Source organism: Nymphalis io, chromosome 5 (assembly GCF_905147045.1).
Source record: "Nymphalis io chromosome 5, ilAglIoxx1.1, whole genome shotgun sequence".
NCBI lineage: Eukaryota > Metazoa > Arthropoda > Insecta > Lepidoptera > Nymphalidae > Nymphalis > Nymphalis io.
This window is the reverse complement of record NC_065892.1, coordinates 975088-992134: the sequence shown is the minus strand read 5'-3', so window position 1 is coordinate 992134 and position 17047 is coordinate 975088. Positions and strand designations below refer to the sequence as shown.

At 32.6% G+C, this 17047-nt stretch overlaps 1 protein-coding gene across 11 annotated transcripts in view; it reads left to right on the top strand.

The window, feature by feature from the left end:
• The window catches only part of LOC126768786 (polypyrimidine tract-binding protein 1), a 462213-nt gene that overhangs the window by 398289 nt on the left and 46877 nt on the right, over window positions 1-17047 (top strand). For all 11 annotated transcript variants that reach the window (XM_050487100.1, XM_050487107.1, XM_050487104.1 and 8 more), the window contains 2 exons: window positions 4593-4694; window positions 15589-15735. In XM_050487100.1, the coding sequence (XP_050343057.1) occupies window positions 4593-4694; window positions 15589-15735 (249 nt within the window). The remainder of the gene's footprint in view (window positions 1-4592; window positions 4695-15588; window positions 15736-17047) is intronic.

Below are 17047 nucleotides of genomic sequence, written 5' to 3'. Positions count from 1 at the left end.
ATTAACTTTATACGGGCGAATCCGTGACGTAAGATGTATAATATAAATGTATAAAGATATATCTGTGCAATCTGTTGTAAAATTTGGATGCAATACCATCGTTATTTAATTGGTGGAAAGTAATAAGTAGTAGTATTGCTGAGTTTCTTACATTACGAACCAGCGGTATCTTTACATACCGTCTTTTAATATGAAGATTAAATATACTTGAATATTCCTTACATTTTGATCTTTATATTTTAACGACCTTTCTAGGAAATGAAAGGACCTTTCTAGAAATCCAATCATAATTTCCAATGATTTAACAAAAAGAGAAACAAAATGACTCGATTAACACGTGAATGGAGTTAGTGTCGCATAAATATTCCATCTGACGTCGATAGTTTGTTATCGGTCGTGTTTACGACCTTCATAAAAATCGCTACATATAGAAATGGTTTATTGGCGGTTTATTTCTTTATATCATTTGTTATCTTCCGTATTATGTAATAGCTACATTATTTTGACTTACATTGACGGTGAAGGAAAACATCGTGAGGAAACCGGCATATGTCTAATTTCATTGAAATTCTGCCACATGTGTATCCTGCCAACCCGCATTGGAGCAGCGTGGTGGAATAAGCTCCAAATCTTCTCCTCAAAAAGGGAGAGGAAGCCTTAGCCCAGCAGTGGGACATTAACAGGCTGTTACTGTACTGTACTGTACATTGTTTTAACAACAAATAATATATAAGTACTAGTAAGTGTTCCTACGAATGTGGTTTGGAATCTAATTCACTCCATCCATCTCAATCCACTAAACTGCTGCTGAATACGCCAAGCAGTACTTACCCGGATTCGAACGCGCGAATTTTTATTATAACCTACTTTTCGTGACCACTACTTTATTTCAGCTCTTCAATATTTAATGGAATATAAAATATCAAACAAGTAACGATTAATAATAATTTATTTATGTGAAATTAATTTTCACATATACTCTGTTATTAGTGTAAATTCCCTTTATCGTTCTTGACAAAGAATTTGAATAATATAATCTAAAGTTGAAAGTGGTGTTTATTAAAATGTGGCATGTAAACTTCGAAAGCGGATTTGCCGAAAACGCGAAGAAAATTACACTTGAAATAATATCGACTCAAGCAATCTGTAGAATAGGAGTGCCTTTCTGAAATAACAAAAATATCTCATCGACCGATCTTTGTGAATTTTCGCGGAACATTTTAATATCACTAATAGATTATACGTATCGATTGCTGACAATGGAATTTGATACTTTTGTCTGATTGAGAATACATCCACGTTCCTGTATCACTTGTTATGTATCAAGTCTCTTCCATCTTACTTTACATATATTTATTTTGTTTCTATATTATATTTTAATGATTGGTGAAATGAAATAAAAGACGGGAGATTTGAAAGTGTCCAGTTTCCTCGATCATTAAATGGAAATATATTTTTGCCGAGAATCTAAATGATAAAATAAATATTTTCATAAGATCTTTTATAGTGACGTATGATTCCCCGACAAGGCCTGAGGTTTGTTCGACTGATCTAAGTAAACCTCACCTTTCATGTATATTTTATTCTTGATAATATTTTGATACGAAGGGCCCTTGTATCACATTCATTCAAATGACATATTGGAGGAACGTTTCAGTATGTTTTGATCGGAAAATATTCACAATTTTCTATGGATAGTAATACTAAATACATTTTCGTGAGAGCAATTTTATAAATTGATTTTGAACCAGATTTATTCAACGCTATATCGTGTTATCGTGTATTGCAGAGATAAATATAAAGTTTTGACTAATTTTATGTATCGTCTCGATATGGGCCAGTGGTTATAACGCGTGAATCTTAACCGAAGATTGCAAGTTTAAATCAGGCAAGCAGCATTGAGTTTTCATGTCAATTTTGCATATAATTCATCTCGAACTCGGAAAGAAAACCTTCATACTGATTGTGTATGCTATTAACGTAATCTTTTATCCAATCTTGGACCAGCATGGTGTAGTATAGGTTCCAAATCTTCTCCACAAGAAAAAGCTAAGAGCCAAAGACCAGTGATATACAGATTTCTTTTTAATTGGTATGTCTTTAGTGGATTAAATCCGAGTGAAACTTATGAAACAATTTTCCGTATATATATTTCTCATTGCAGTTTAGAATAACACTTGCGGTTTGAGATTGTAATTTTCTTCTTTGCTTATGTTATTATTAATTTAATTATATGTATTATGTTAATGAATTATAAAGAAAGTTCAATCTTCTGATACTTATAAAATAATTTAACATCACTCTTCGTTAACTTGAAAGATTATTATGAATACGTAATTTTGTCTTGTTTTGTAACGAAATCCACATTTTCTTAACAAAATTTCCATCCACGCCATTTCTTTGTTGTGAAAAATGTTATTTAATTTCCAGCAATTATTACACGAGCTCTGCAAAATTACTCCAAGGGATAGGGTCTTCTATCAGTTCTTTTTTTTTTCAAAGAACGGTTCTTCTTTCTACAGTGAATGCTTTATATCCTAAAATGGGATTCCCGCTGTTAACGTAATATTTTATGCAAATTGTGTGGAATATTTGTAAATGTTTACAATTGTGTGTATTTTTTTATGATGTCCTCCTGACCCATTTCGACCATGGCGGCCAAATCTCAATAGAGATAAACCAACTGTCTATGACACGTGTACCTAAACACAGACGTACTCTCATAATCCGATTGCAATCCGACACGACTGGAAAGGGTTTTGGCACCGTAAAAAAGGCTTTACGTGCTTTCCGAGGCGTGGGAGAGCGTGTACTTACTTCCACACTCCGGGCTGCTATTGAGATTTTTCAGCAGAAAAACCGAATAACTTTTTATTGGCCCGACATAGGCGTTGAACCCAGGTCCTCCGGATCTACGGCCTTGTATTTTTTTTAATAGTCAAATATTGATTCACGTACAACGGTCGCAGATTTATTGCAGAAGTTTTATTGGATTGTAAATAACATCATAAAAGCCATAGTCGTCGTTTTATTTATATATGGCATATGAATATTGTTTATAACTTAAATATATGTATACAAAAAGTATTTTTTAAATATAAATAAAAGTAAAAAATCGAACGCATTCCTTTAGAAACGAAAGTTTTTAGATGTCATTGTGATTCCTTATCCGAGGTTTCGAATTTCGTTGTTTAAATTTAAAATTTATATTCATTTTTCTCAACGCTCAGAAACTCATGCATGCGGAAATATCTCCCAACAATTTATAATCTCCCGAGGCAACGACACGTGGCGAAAAACTAGAAATAAGCCAAAGTGCGCGATTTTTGCGAGCAATTTCGTCATCAGCATCTGTTTCGTTTTGTAAAAAAAAGCATTACGAATGACGTGTGGGCTTTATTAAGTGTCTCGTGTGACGGATAACTGAGTGCCGGCAGGTGCGAGCGAGTGATATTCCGCCGCATACAGATTAGCTCCACGAAACACGCTCACGGACCATTGTTCGCAAAATGTCTATTCAACTAGGCCTTTTGTGGTATTTTGGTCAAATGGCTTCTAATATTTGACACGCTATTTACTTAAACTTCTACTACTGAAATTTAATTAAAGATACTATGTTTGGTTTATGGTTATCAAAATACCTATGACAGGCCGGTTGGCGATGTTGGTAGTAGCCTTTTACGCCGAAGGTTGTGAGTTCGATTTCCACCCAGGACAGATAATTATGTGCATGAATAAGTCTGTTTGTCCTGAGTCTGGGTGTAATTATCTCTATAAGTATGTATTTACAAAAGAAAAGTAATATATGCAGTATATCAATTTTCTGGTTTCCACAGCACAAGCTCTGCTTAATTTGGGATCAGATGGCCATGTTTGAACAAAGCGTGGGACTGGACAATATGTGGATTATTTATAAAAATAAAATCTATGTCACCATATATAATAATAATAATAATTAGAATTACTCTCCTAAGAGAACTCCTTGTATTGTCTGTTTATAAGATCAATTAAATGTACAGCTTCTATCGTATCAGAATGTACCCAAAAGTACTGGCAAGATATTCAGTAGTAACTCAATTATGTATTCTAGTAGTTTAATTATTTCATTTTATAGAGCTGTTAATCATAATAGTAAATAATATTTTTTCATTTGTTTTTTTTTTTTGTAGATGATTTTTTTTACCGCGCCTTGTCACCGGTTAACAATAATTTCTCGTTTTCATTTAAACTCCCGAGTTCGAGAGTCGCATTGTCTCCGACGTTTATTTATACATTTGCTTTATTCCGCTGGGTGATTTATTCTTCTGCCCAGTCTGTTTACTTCTTTGTCATTTCCCTGTCTTAAATTGAGATGGATCCTATAGCAAGGGGAGGGTTAATGTGTCGCGTGATGGTTTCTTTATATTTCGGGATAAGATCTCAGGCATGGTAATGGTGATTATAATTGTTTTTTTTTCGTGGCTGATATTTTAAGTCATTTACAGGCGTGGATGCCACGAAGATACGAGTTTATCCCATACGATAAACCAGTGCAATGTGCCTAAAGACGTTTTCATTTCAAAAAAACTTAATAATATTTATTTTTGTTACAGAGAGGCTCCGACGAGCTTCTTTCGCAGAGTGGCGTCACCGTCATGGCGCCCGCCGCTCCACATCATGCTGACAATAACAACCAAGATTCAGCAGCCAAAAAGGTAACATATCATTCATATATTTATAACTATATCAGCTTCCGCAAGGGTGGAATGAAACGACCTTATTCCACTTCGTATGTATCACACAAGCTGATTAAGGAAAACACATGTATAGATACTAATAAAATCATTCCCAAGGAAATTGACGTCAAGTGTGCGGTCGGTTGAAGAAATGTACCAAATCTTGAGGTACTTAATACATCACATCGACTAAATAAATTGATTGATAAATAAATATAGTTCTATGAAGAATTCAAATTCATTTTGCAGAAAATAAAGTAATATTATATCTAATTGATTGATCATATAATTTTCTCGCTTAAACCTGAAAAGAAATGTTAATATCCAAAAGTGTAAGTCTAAGTTATCAAAATAAAGGAGAGCTCGTAAAAGGCCAGCACGCCCTAAAGGGACATCCCTAGCGGCTTTAAGGACCAAATTTTTATTAATCTCTATCCGACTTGCAGATAAATTTCTTACATATTGAATAGAAATTGAATTAATAATTTTGAGCGAATGAATCCTAAAAATGATTTCGTTCGTAAACCGTATTTTATTGATGTCCGCTTTCTTATTGGACGACGTAATTATTCTAATTAACTTTCAGATTCTGTTATTACGATAAAGTCTTTAAAACTTTTAGATAATAAAATAAGTAAATTAATATCATGGAGTAATCGTGGATCATTCCCCGAGGGGACGTCTTGTCGTGGCAGACATGCATTTCATCCAACACATGCAGGTCTCCCCACGATGGTCTTCATATTTGATCATGACTAACTATCAAACTTATTTATGTTTATTTTATTTTTATAATATTTTATTTTACCTTCTGTCAAACTAGCAGTTATTTTTATTGTTTTAGTTATGGTAGGCAACTTAATGCCTGTGTTATAAATAACTGAAAACTGTTAGACATATTTACATACATAATTTCAAATAAATGTAAAATTACATTGTACACACTTGAATACATAATACACCTAGACTCACCAGATTCCCGTCACGGGAATCGAAGTGGCAACCAACTGCCAACTGCGCCGATGGGCCGTTCATATATGTTACGCATTTTATATAAACATAATTAACGTTCAATTATCAAAGACAAAATATTAGAAAGAGTTTCGCAGTTTTTATGTCTAAATCTAAATCTAATAATGGTTTTCACGATAGAAAACCATTATTACACGAGCTAAATCTAAAACGCAAATATATTTTTTATTTCCTATTAAAGCTTAGAGCGTATTCCATGAAGCTACTCTACTACTCCTCTGAGGATTTATTGATAAAAGCTTGATATGTTAACAAGTAAATGAATATTATTTGGAAAGTTTTCAAACCGAGTTAGACCACTCTAGTCCCGTCTGAGCTAAATTTCACCTGAAATGTGTAGTACGGTAATAAAAAATAAACAACTCTGTTTCCCATTGCATAGTTTTTTCGAGTGTATTTACATAAACTGAGCGCACGAGGCTCGTAAATGCACATTTTGTTTGGTGCTGAATAAACAAGACAATTTTTTTTATTTGGAACGTACCCATCGCTAAATAGATTGTGTAATCTATTACTAACCTGAAAAGTTTTATAGATATAAACCAATATACAAACATACATACTCTCCTAACATCGCTAATGCGATGGCAATCTTGGGAACTAATGTTACGTCCCTTGTGCCTGTAGTTACACTGAGCCACTCACCCTTCAAACTGGAAAACAACAATGCTTATTGCAATTTGGCGGCTGAATATCTAATGAATGGATAGTACCTACCTTAGACGGGCTTGCACAAAGCCATACCACCAAGTAAAATTATAAAGATAAATATTTGTTATCAATTTATTTCAATTGACTTCCTCTGTCAATGGGTTGGTTCGATTTTATTGTGACTTCTTGCCCGTGATTCTCGATTGAATTTACATTTCAAACCGGTGTTAATTTAAGTTGAATCCTGTAAAATGAAGAATCAAAAGTCCTTATGAGAACTTAAATAAAGTATATTTTGATGTTATACGATAATATTTATAAATAAGACTTATGTACTTTACTGTATATGATTTTATGATAAAAGAGCTCGGAGTTAGTATTCATTGGTGCTCATATATAAATATAATTGTATAGGTTTATTAGATATAAAGTTTTTGTTTGATAAAAAATAATAACTACCGAGTTTCTTGACGGTCCTTCTCAGTAGAATCTATATTCTGAACCGGTGGCTTATAAGATTATTATACAATTGTATGTATTTCTACAATAGCTTATATAATGATCACGTAATACGATAAATATGTACGTAACAACGTTGTATGAAAGATTTACTTGAAACCCATTCAGCTGGATAAATAACGAAGGGTTATTATTTATTCATGATATTTCGATAACATATTTAATCATATCGAAATTATTTACATAATCTCAGTAAGTTCAACTCATTACTGAAATACTTTTTTTTGTAAGTAAGAACAATAACTATAAACACAAAACGAAATAATTTACAAGGGCTAAGAATGCGATCTCTTCCAGTCAACCTTTGAGCAGTATAGATAAATGATGTATATATACATACAAAATCATACAAAAGTAAAATTAATATTAATATTATAAATGCGAAAGTATTTGGTCTGTCTGCCGATACACTTTCAGGGCAAATCGTCTTGTGAACCGATTTTTATTGAATTTTGGATGAAGGACACAGGGTATATTTTTTTATTTACCAACTAACTTTACCTAATAGCTGTAGTAACAACACATAAATACTAACGCCCTTAGCAACAAATTGTGTGTTTAAATTTTGGTTTAAATATACCGGAGATTTAGAATGTGTTTAATTAAGCAGAGAATTCCACATTTAAATACAGAAAAATAAAATTGTTTTTATTATTTTGTTTTACAAACGTTCAATTTTACTATAAATAATTTGTTAGTATAGAAAAACATAGGTAAGATTGGACAAGTACTTATTTTCTTGCTAAAGCACTCTGAAAAGCTCGCCCCAGTAATCTTAATTACATTGTGATCTCGTTACAGGGCAGTCTTAATTCATAATTAAATAGAGACGTTGCTCTCTCTCTTACGCTATTTTTTTGCTTTTTTTATGATTTTACGATTGCGTCCACTTTATTATTCCAGTGTAAAAATTTAAACAGTGCTGTTTTCCACCCTTTTCTGTTTCTTCTCTGTGCTCTGAATATTCATTTAAAATCCATCAGTAGAATAGCGAGTCGTTTTTGAAGAGTATTTTTTTTTCAGTTGCTCCTTTGTCGTCGGGAAAACACCTCGCGCCCTGTTAAATTTGAATCATAACCTGAAGTATTGAAAACAGCTATTCTAAGTGCAAATTTTGTTATATATTTTTAACATTATTTAGTTTCTATTTCAAATAGTTTTTTTAATGCAAACTATTTTTTTATAGTCACATGAATAATAAATGAAATTGCTTAGGTGCAAATATATGTAGAATACAAATGGTCTTGTAATAATTACATTATTTTAATCGGTGAATATATTTTCGATTTATTTTACTCGTCACTTAGTATGTGAAGAAATATAGTCCTCCAGTTACAATCCCAAGGGCAGCTTCTGAGATATTTATGTAAAAAAAAACTTTTACTAACCCGATTCTTTTCGAGAACTTTCAGCAAAGTCGGAATCTGCGGCCTCATAAACTAGCCGCTAGACCAACGAACCAGTCAGTCGCTCAATATCTAATACCATAATAGAATTTCTTTCATCACGTATTTAAGTAAGATAAAGATCCTACGTGAATGTTTGTCCGTCACATCTCTTGTTTTAAAAATAAAGCAAAATTACTAATACTTACCAAATACACTTAAAGTCATACATACATACACGTATATTCTGTAACGTAGGCCAATTTCCTCACGATATTAGCCATATAAGATAGATAGATATAACTTTATTTGTACGTCATAATATAGAAATATAACAAATAAATGATTTTAAATATAAAATTGATAGGTAGACTGCGAAAATGCTACCTAATTATAAATAATTACCAACCATAAACATTAGCACTAAAAAATATTAAATATTCCTTTTGCGACATCCCACTACGAACCTTGGTAAGTAAGATGTTATGACCAGTTTGATGGTAGAATATGGGATAAGTAAACAATATACTGAGAACCTGAATTTGAACAAGCGCTCTTCGTTAAAGACTTCCGTTTGTAGTTCCTCCATAGTTTAACACTTACAATAATATAACATGATATAATGTAGGTAACAACCTGTGAATAACCCACTGCTGAGCTAAGGCCTCCTCCCCCTTTTTGAGGAGAAAGTGTTGGAGCTTATTCCACCACGCTGCTCCAATGCGAGTTGGTAGAATACACATGTGGAAGAAATTCAGTGAAATTCGACACATGCAGGTTTCCTCACGATGTTTTCCTTCACCGTCAAGCAGGAGATGAATTATAATCACAAATTATATATTATTAATTACAATCTATGATTGCAAATTTTTAATATAGTATTCGAAATGAGATCGACTAATTAATTTTGGCTGTCATCTCTACATGAAAATTCAGTGGTGCTTCCCGGGTTTGAACCCACGATCTTCGGTTAAGATTCACGCTGTCTTACCACTGTGTCATCTCAGATACAATGTGTTTTCGTCATTTTAACAATGATATATAAATATGTATTAAGCTCATCTACACGAAATCTAGATAACACTACAAACATTTTTGGGTAATTGCAACAGACCGACAAATTAGAAAAGGTATACTAATACACTTCTTCTGAACGAAGTCATTAATGTCCAAATAAAGTAATTAATTATGTTTTCGTATTTTTCCTCATTTCCTTGACGCTGGCCTGTAAAAACGTGGAAAGCCCTGCGAAGTGAAGATCAATCAAATCAGAGAATGCTGAACGACTACTTAAGCATTTACGAGCTTGTCTAACGAAATTACGACTTTGCCCCTCTAACTTAACTGTTAGGCTTATTTACAGTAATAAAAATATGCATTAAAAAAAATTTTGCCTTAAAGATTTCCAGTATGATTTAAATAACGACTAAACTATATCCAAGATGTGATACCGTTCGGCTATGACCAAATATTGAGACCACCTGTGATAGTGCACACTCTTATGCTGTATCTTCTGCCTAGCTGACTACCACTCGATCGTTTGCTATAACATCTTAATTCTCCTGGGAAGTGACACTAAAGTAACAGTTAATGTTTTTCTGCCAGTGTCTTTGTGCAGTGACGCCTATTTACAAGTGATATTTTTGCTGAATCCGTTTACAATTAAAAAATATATATAATTAAAATCTACGAGAGATCAAATATTAAACTAAAATATAGATAATTTCAAACAAAGAGAAAGAGACAGCAATATTCCTGTCAAATTAATTTAGCTCAAAAATACTATCATCTTTCCGTCGGTTCTTAACTTGGGAAAATAAATAAATATGTTGCGGTGAATTTCGGCTTGATAATAGGCCCCTGGGAATAGACGAATTATAATATCTTTCTATAATGTAACGTGTCAGCGAATAAAGTCAGCATTAATTATTTTTATTACAGTTAAAATAAAATATTAACGTAAAAATGAAATTGTGAATTGGTGATCGTGACTTAAGCTAAATATTATGCGTCAGAAACGTTTCGCACAAACGTTACATCAAAAACGTTGCATTGCGAAAATAGACGATGAAATTTTATTTAAAATTGTCAGACTGGCTAGTTTACCGCCTGATGGTAATTCTCACCACTGCCCATAAACATTGGCGCTGAAAGAAATCTTGACCATCTCTTACATCGTCAATGCGCCGGCAACCATGGGAACTAAGAAATCTTGTCCCTTGTGTCTGTAGTAACAACACCTTGTTCCTTTGACTCACTTTCAAAACGAAACACAATAATACTACATGTATTTTGCCGGTTGGGGATAGAATATCTGTTGAGTGGATGGTACCTACTGAGACGGGCTCGCACAAAGCCCTACTACCGACAAAACCAACTACTTTCATCCTACCAAAACAAATTTAAATAATAATCGATTTTCAGAGTATTTTTTTGTTAACTACAAATAGAAACATATATATAAGATATATCTAGATATATAAAGAGTACGTTTATTAGACGCAATTCTGTAATTCATTAGAAAATAGTACAAATGTACAAAGAAAATAAACCACTGAATACCACACAGACGAATTCCCTAAAGGAATATTTCGCGTTTATTAATTAGTATGGAATATAAAGAGCCTTTTGACTTTCTTTCCGCACTTCATAATTATTATTCTACAGTAATTAACAGCACATAAGTATACTTATAAACGTCATTAATCCTATCGTAATGCCCTTTATGCAGTAAACTATTAATATTTGTTATATATTTATTTATTATAACTGCCTCGTTTGGCTAGTGGCTTGATGTAAGGCCGCAGATCCGGAGGTCCTGAGCAACCTTGGGAACGAATATGTTAAGTCCCTTGGTTCATAGCACCCTGGCTCACTCACCCTTCAAACCGTAACGCAACAATACTAAGTATCGCTGTTTATCGGTAGAATATCTGATGAGTGGGTGGTACCTACAAAGACCTACGACCAAGTAAATGTATTTAGACTTTTAATTTGTCTTTAATTATTTATCTCCATGTAAAATAGTCCATCTGTGGTATGTTTGTATTATAAAGTAAAGTTTGAAGATATGTACATAAATTTATTTAAGGATTACAGCTTAGTACTTTGTTAAAGGTGAAAACTTGTCAAATATTAAGGTATATAAAATTACAATTTAGACCTTAAATTATTAAAATGTCTATCTTATTTGATGTCTATTTGTATTTAATTAACTGAACTCTGGGTATTAAGTCAAAGTGTGTTTATAAACATTTAATTAATAACTTTGTAGACTTCGAATGTTGTTGTAAAAATGTTTGCGTTCTTCTCAAGATTGGTAGGTTTAAGTCGAGAAACCGTAATAGACTGTAATCAACTCATTGCTAAGCCTCCTTTCTTGAGGAAATATTTTGGAGCTTATTCCACCACGTTGCTTCAATGCGGGCCGGTGAATACATATAATCTAAATGGTATTTAATCCGACACATGCAGGTTCCCTCACGATGTTTTCCTTCAACACCAATTTACATATAAACTCATGGTTGCTGGCCAAGTTTGAAGCTGTAATTTTTGGATTAGATTTATGTGCTCCAACCGTCTCAGGTCGAGAAACAATAGAATCATATTTGAATAAACAAGTTGAATGTTAAAAAATTGACCGATTACCGGAAATCTTTGCGAAAAAAATGCCACGTGATATCTCATTTTTTTTTCAATTCAGCCAACTAAGTCAAGATTTAATATTTATGGATGAAATGTGAGACGGGGCGGATGATTTAAAGAGTCTGATGTGGAAGTCGTTCTTCGCGGATTTTCTGACCCAGCGATTGTGATGTCCTTTACGTTTTACGTACCGTTTGTTTTACCTTCAGGAGAGTAGAAATATAGAAAATGTTCAAGGTAGGGTGAACGTGTTCCACGATTTATTCCTCCCTTCGCAACTCACTTTGGAAAAAAAATATATTTTTTATTTGTTTACTTACGGAGATTTGCTTCTTTTGATGTCGATTATGCAAGAATCGTATTGTTGGGATACAAGATGTTGTCTGTTCACTCCTTTTAATAACGCACTAACTAGTGCGTTTTTAATGGATTAGACGTGTTTCGTATTATTTGGAAGATCTGATTTTATTCGATATTTAAATATAGAACAGCAGAGCAATGTTATATATTTGGTAGAAGGGCGTTGTGTCTGACTGGGTCTATTACGCTTTTAACGGCTAAACCTATGAGTCGATTTTGATGAATTTTTTTACGAAACTTATTTGAAACCGAAAGAAAGCCACAGGTTACTTTTATAAATACCTAACACGACAAAATGGCGATGTCGCGGGCAAAAACAACTATACGCTGTAGTGTATATTTGCTTGTTTTGGATTTTTGTTCAAAATCATCCTGAAAGCTTAGAAAATACACGAGACAATAAAAAGCTCTGATGTTTGATGATGAAGACTCTCGTTGTGTCTATTTAATTCATTAATTTTATATATTTTTTAAATTTAAAGGGAAACGTGGACATATTTTAATAGCTCTGTCAATTGACAACGCTGATATATTGGTGGCACATTGATGTATAAGGGATGATTTTCTTACACTGTCAATGTCTATCAGGTGACCACATACCATCAGGTAATCCATTACCAGTTTGCCGACCTATTTTTAAATAATAAAATTAAATCCTGTCGATTTAATTTTATTATTATCCGGTTATTATTACGGTCCATATCCTTCGTAAAGATAAATAAATAAAAAGAATATAACAAATAATTTCTAACTAGTTAAAGTCACGTGATGAATCAAAAGAGATAAGAGCCGAACAAATCAGATAGACGCTAAGAAAGTCGTGAATCTTTTTGATAAACTTGTCAATGACCAAGTAACGGGCGTCTCATTTGTCAGACATTTACGCTTGGTTGAAAAAAAGACGAACATAAAAAGAATGTTTCTCGGAAGCCTTCGGAAACTTTAACTTACTTCGATATTATTCTTCAAGATATACTTAACCTTTACACAAAACCTTGTCTTCATAAATATAGATATTTACTTAAACTGTTTATTTTATTTACTTGGTAATGGTACACATTTTAGTAATTCTACCGCTAATCAGTACTACTTAGTATTGTTGTGTTTCGGTTTGAATTATGATTGTGACAGTGGAATCACAGGCACGAGGGACATCACTTCGCAAGCTTAGAATTAGCAATGTAAGCTTATGGGCGATGCTAACAATTTACCATCAATTGACCCATTCATCGATCCACCTACCCACTATTTATTTATTTGTATTTAATGGAAACAAACAGTACACAGTAAATTTTATAAATATAACCAAATAATTAATAAAAGCGTAATAGACCCAGTCAGACACAACGCCCTTCTACCAAATATATAACATTGCTCTGCTGTTCTATAACAAAAGTCTCCAATGACTGACTAACACGTAACAGGCGTAGATGCAAATTGTTAATTAAATTTTTATTGATATAAAATAATCTTCGATCTCGTGTGATATCGTGCTCAGCGGTAAAGGTAAAAATCTTGAAGAAACCTACATGTGTTCGATAAAAAACCAGCAGTCGGACATTGCCAAGCTGTTACTTTACTTTTTAAATTTGATTAGACTCTTCATTACATTGAAATATTGTTTTATAAATCTACTACTCAAATAGCTGAGCTGTTTCATTAACTTTCTTTCGGTAATTTATTAAACTAATTGAAATTCGTTTTCAATTATCATAATTAAAGTATATTACATAATTTTAGCGATTACAGTGAGATGGAAAATCGTAATAATATTATTTGGTACGGGTACTTCTTAAATAGATTAATAAATTCTTTCTTTCTTGATTTCTTTTCTTGATTTTTGTTATTTCAAATTGAGTTACTGAATAAGTCATCGTAATGTTTCATTACAACATATATAATACATATTAGTATTTATATTGCTTTTATGTTTCATTACGGTTTTGTAGTTTTCTAGAATTATGAAGAAATTAATATAGATTTTTCTAGAAATTGTTAGTATCATACTTTTAAAATTGGAATAAGCTTAACTTTATTACTTCAATTGCTCGACTCCATATTCGTTGAGCTGGTAACTATTTTAATAGGCAATGTATTTACGATAGAATCATAGACACGTTCGATATAATTTACGTATCACAGGTTAAAATCTCTGGATATATGATTTGAAAGATCATATAATATATAATATATGTACAATAACCCTTACTGTTTCTCAGGTTTTTCTTAATTTTGAGATATTTCCTTAAAAACAGTTGACAGATTTTTGATAATTCCAACTTCATTAAAGAAAGATATCGACTTTCACTTTGATCCATCAAATATTTCTTATAAAGATAATTAATATCAACTTGTCCCAAATTCGAGTACTTTTTCATTAATCCCTTGTGATAAGTCTCTATTCAGGTAACTATTTTCACCTCCCTAGAAACTGAAGTGTCATACAAAGCTACAATGTATTGGGGGCCTCGGTTTTGGCCCGCCGCCGTAATCAAAAGGCTCTCGGGGGAACAATAGCGCCCACATCGGGTCGGGACCGATAAGCCTCAACAATTATACTAGATCGACTTTTCAATTATCCAACCGACTCTTCCCGGGGACAATACTACCATTATTTATGTATATTAGAACGGTCACTTTGTACGCCATTTAAACGTATTCATACAAATATTATTCTCAATTAGGGAATGTTGAGATGCAAAAGTGGAATGGGCTTTATGTCACCGTTTAAATTAAAAATATTTCACATTGTTTACAAATAATCTCACTCTTGTTATATTAACGCTGTCTCCGAGTGTTAGAAGTAAAATTAAAAATTCGTATATTACTCGCCGCGGCACTTTATATATAAATAATTTTCTTTTATGTAATCAATTTTTTTTTTATATTGTCTACCGTCTATTATAAATGTATAAATATTTTTTATTTTGCATCTTGCATCTTTCTGTTCTTTAGTTTGAGTTTAATACGCCTGTATAATTTTATTTCCAGGTAGAGTTCAAATAATTTACATCTGCAATATTTTGTCTAGCCATGTAGTTAATGCCACTAGAATATAATAAATAAAATGATTCTATCTACATTAATGAGGAGATATTTCTTTGTAATTCCTGACTGACAAAACTTCTAACAAATAAACATAAAACTCATATCAGATTTCTTCTGATATGATATTTATATACATATAAGTAGCTGCACTTCGCAGTTTCACTGGCTTCCACTTTATGTTTTTTTTTTATTTTCGCTTTATTTGTTAAATTTAATTTTTCATTTTTTTCCAGGTGAAACTGGAGCAAAATGTTGGCAAACCGTCGCGGGTTATCCACATAAGGAACATACCAAACGAGACTACGGAAGCTGAGATCATACAGCTTGGTCTGCCCTTCGGGCGGGTCACCAACGTGCTCGTTCTCAAAGGAAAAAATCAGGTAAAGACGAAATATTATACCGATCTTTTGTGCAGCCTCGGGCTTTATCGGTTCCGCAAAGTAAATGTATGATCATTTACTTGATACATAACATACAGTACTCATACGTAAATATGTTTAAGTAGAATAATATCTATTATTTTTCCCTTTGTATTTGGCTTCGATTGTTATTTTCATATTTTGTTATGAATACTATTAACAATGATAGCTATTTTGTTTGTATTAAATAGTAATTTAAATAGTAATTGTATTGTTCTATATTATGTTCATTGAAACATAATATTGCTTACGAAAATTTCAAATATGCATTAATAACAAATACATTTTATTACAAAGCAAACTTTATAACATCAAATTATTTAAAATTGGAAATCGAATACCGAATAGAATCCAACCCAAAACATCTAAACGTCGATATATATTTTAAACAACATCATAAATGTATGCAATAAATATTTAATTTCTTTATAAATAAAAAGAATTTAAATGAAGTTTCGTGCAAGATGAATGACAGCATAATAAAGTTCATCTCACCGGCAGCCAGTTCGATATTTCTTATCGTCGAGTTGATAAACAACAATAGGGACGCAACTGCAGTTAGTAGTTTCAAACTAACATTGGATAAAGTGCAAATGTAGTTCTTATTTCTTCTAACTGAAGCCATGGAGTTGGATTATCTGGTGCATAAATAATGAACAAATCGCTTAACTTCGACTCTATGTATACTTTACGGCCGAAGAAAGTTTTGACGACTATTTCGCAACGAGCAGTCGCTCTCAGCTCTCTTGAGTAGGCCATTTAATTTGCAGGAATAAAGTATATTTCTTTAAATAGATTTTCCAGTTTAAAATTCGATATTATATTAAAATTTAATTCAGTATTACGCTCTGTATATAGCATTGATATGACTAAGATATTGATTTTCCAACCATTGAAAACAGTTTTAGAGTATAATATTTATCATTAAATAGTTTCACTGTATGGTATTTGAATAACAATTGAACATGTGTAGTTACAGCTATAAAATCCAGGCGACATTGTTAAATAACTTCTAACAATGTTTGTGCGATGAAAAAATATTCTCGATGGGTAAATTCTACATGCGAAGTTCCACCATGTAAACTCGGTCACACTCAACAACACTACCCTTTACAATAGACGTAGCTGTACCGGAAACACAACAAGTGGGCGGCGCGGTCTCGTCGCAAATAGGCCGCTAACCATTGTGGCACCGGCCTCCATCCATTTGTTTCCCGCTTTATATTACCTATAGACCCTGTCTGACTCATTGAAAAATGGGCCAAGCTTTAGT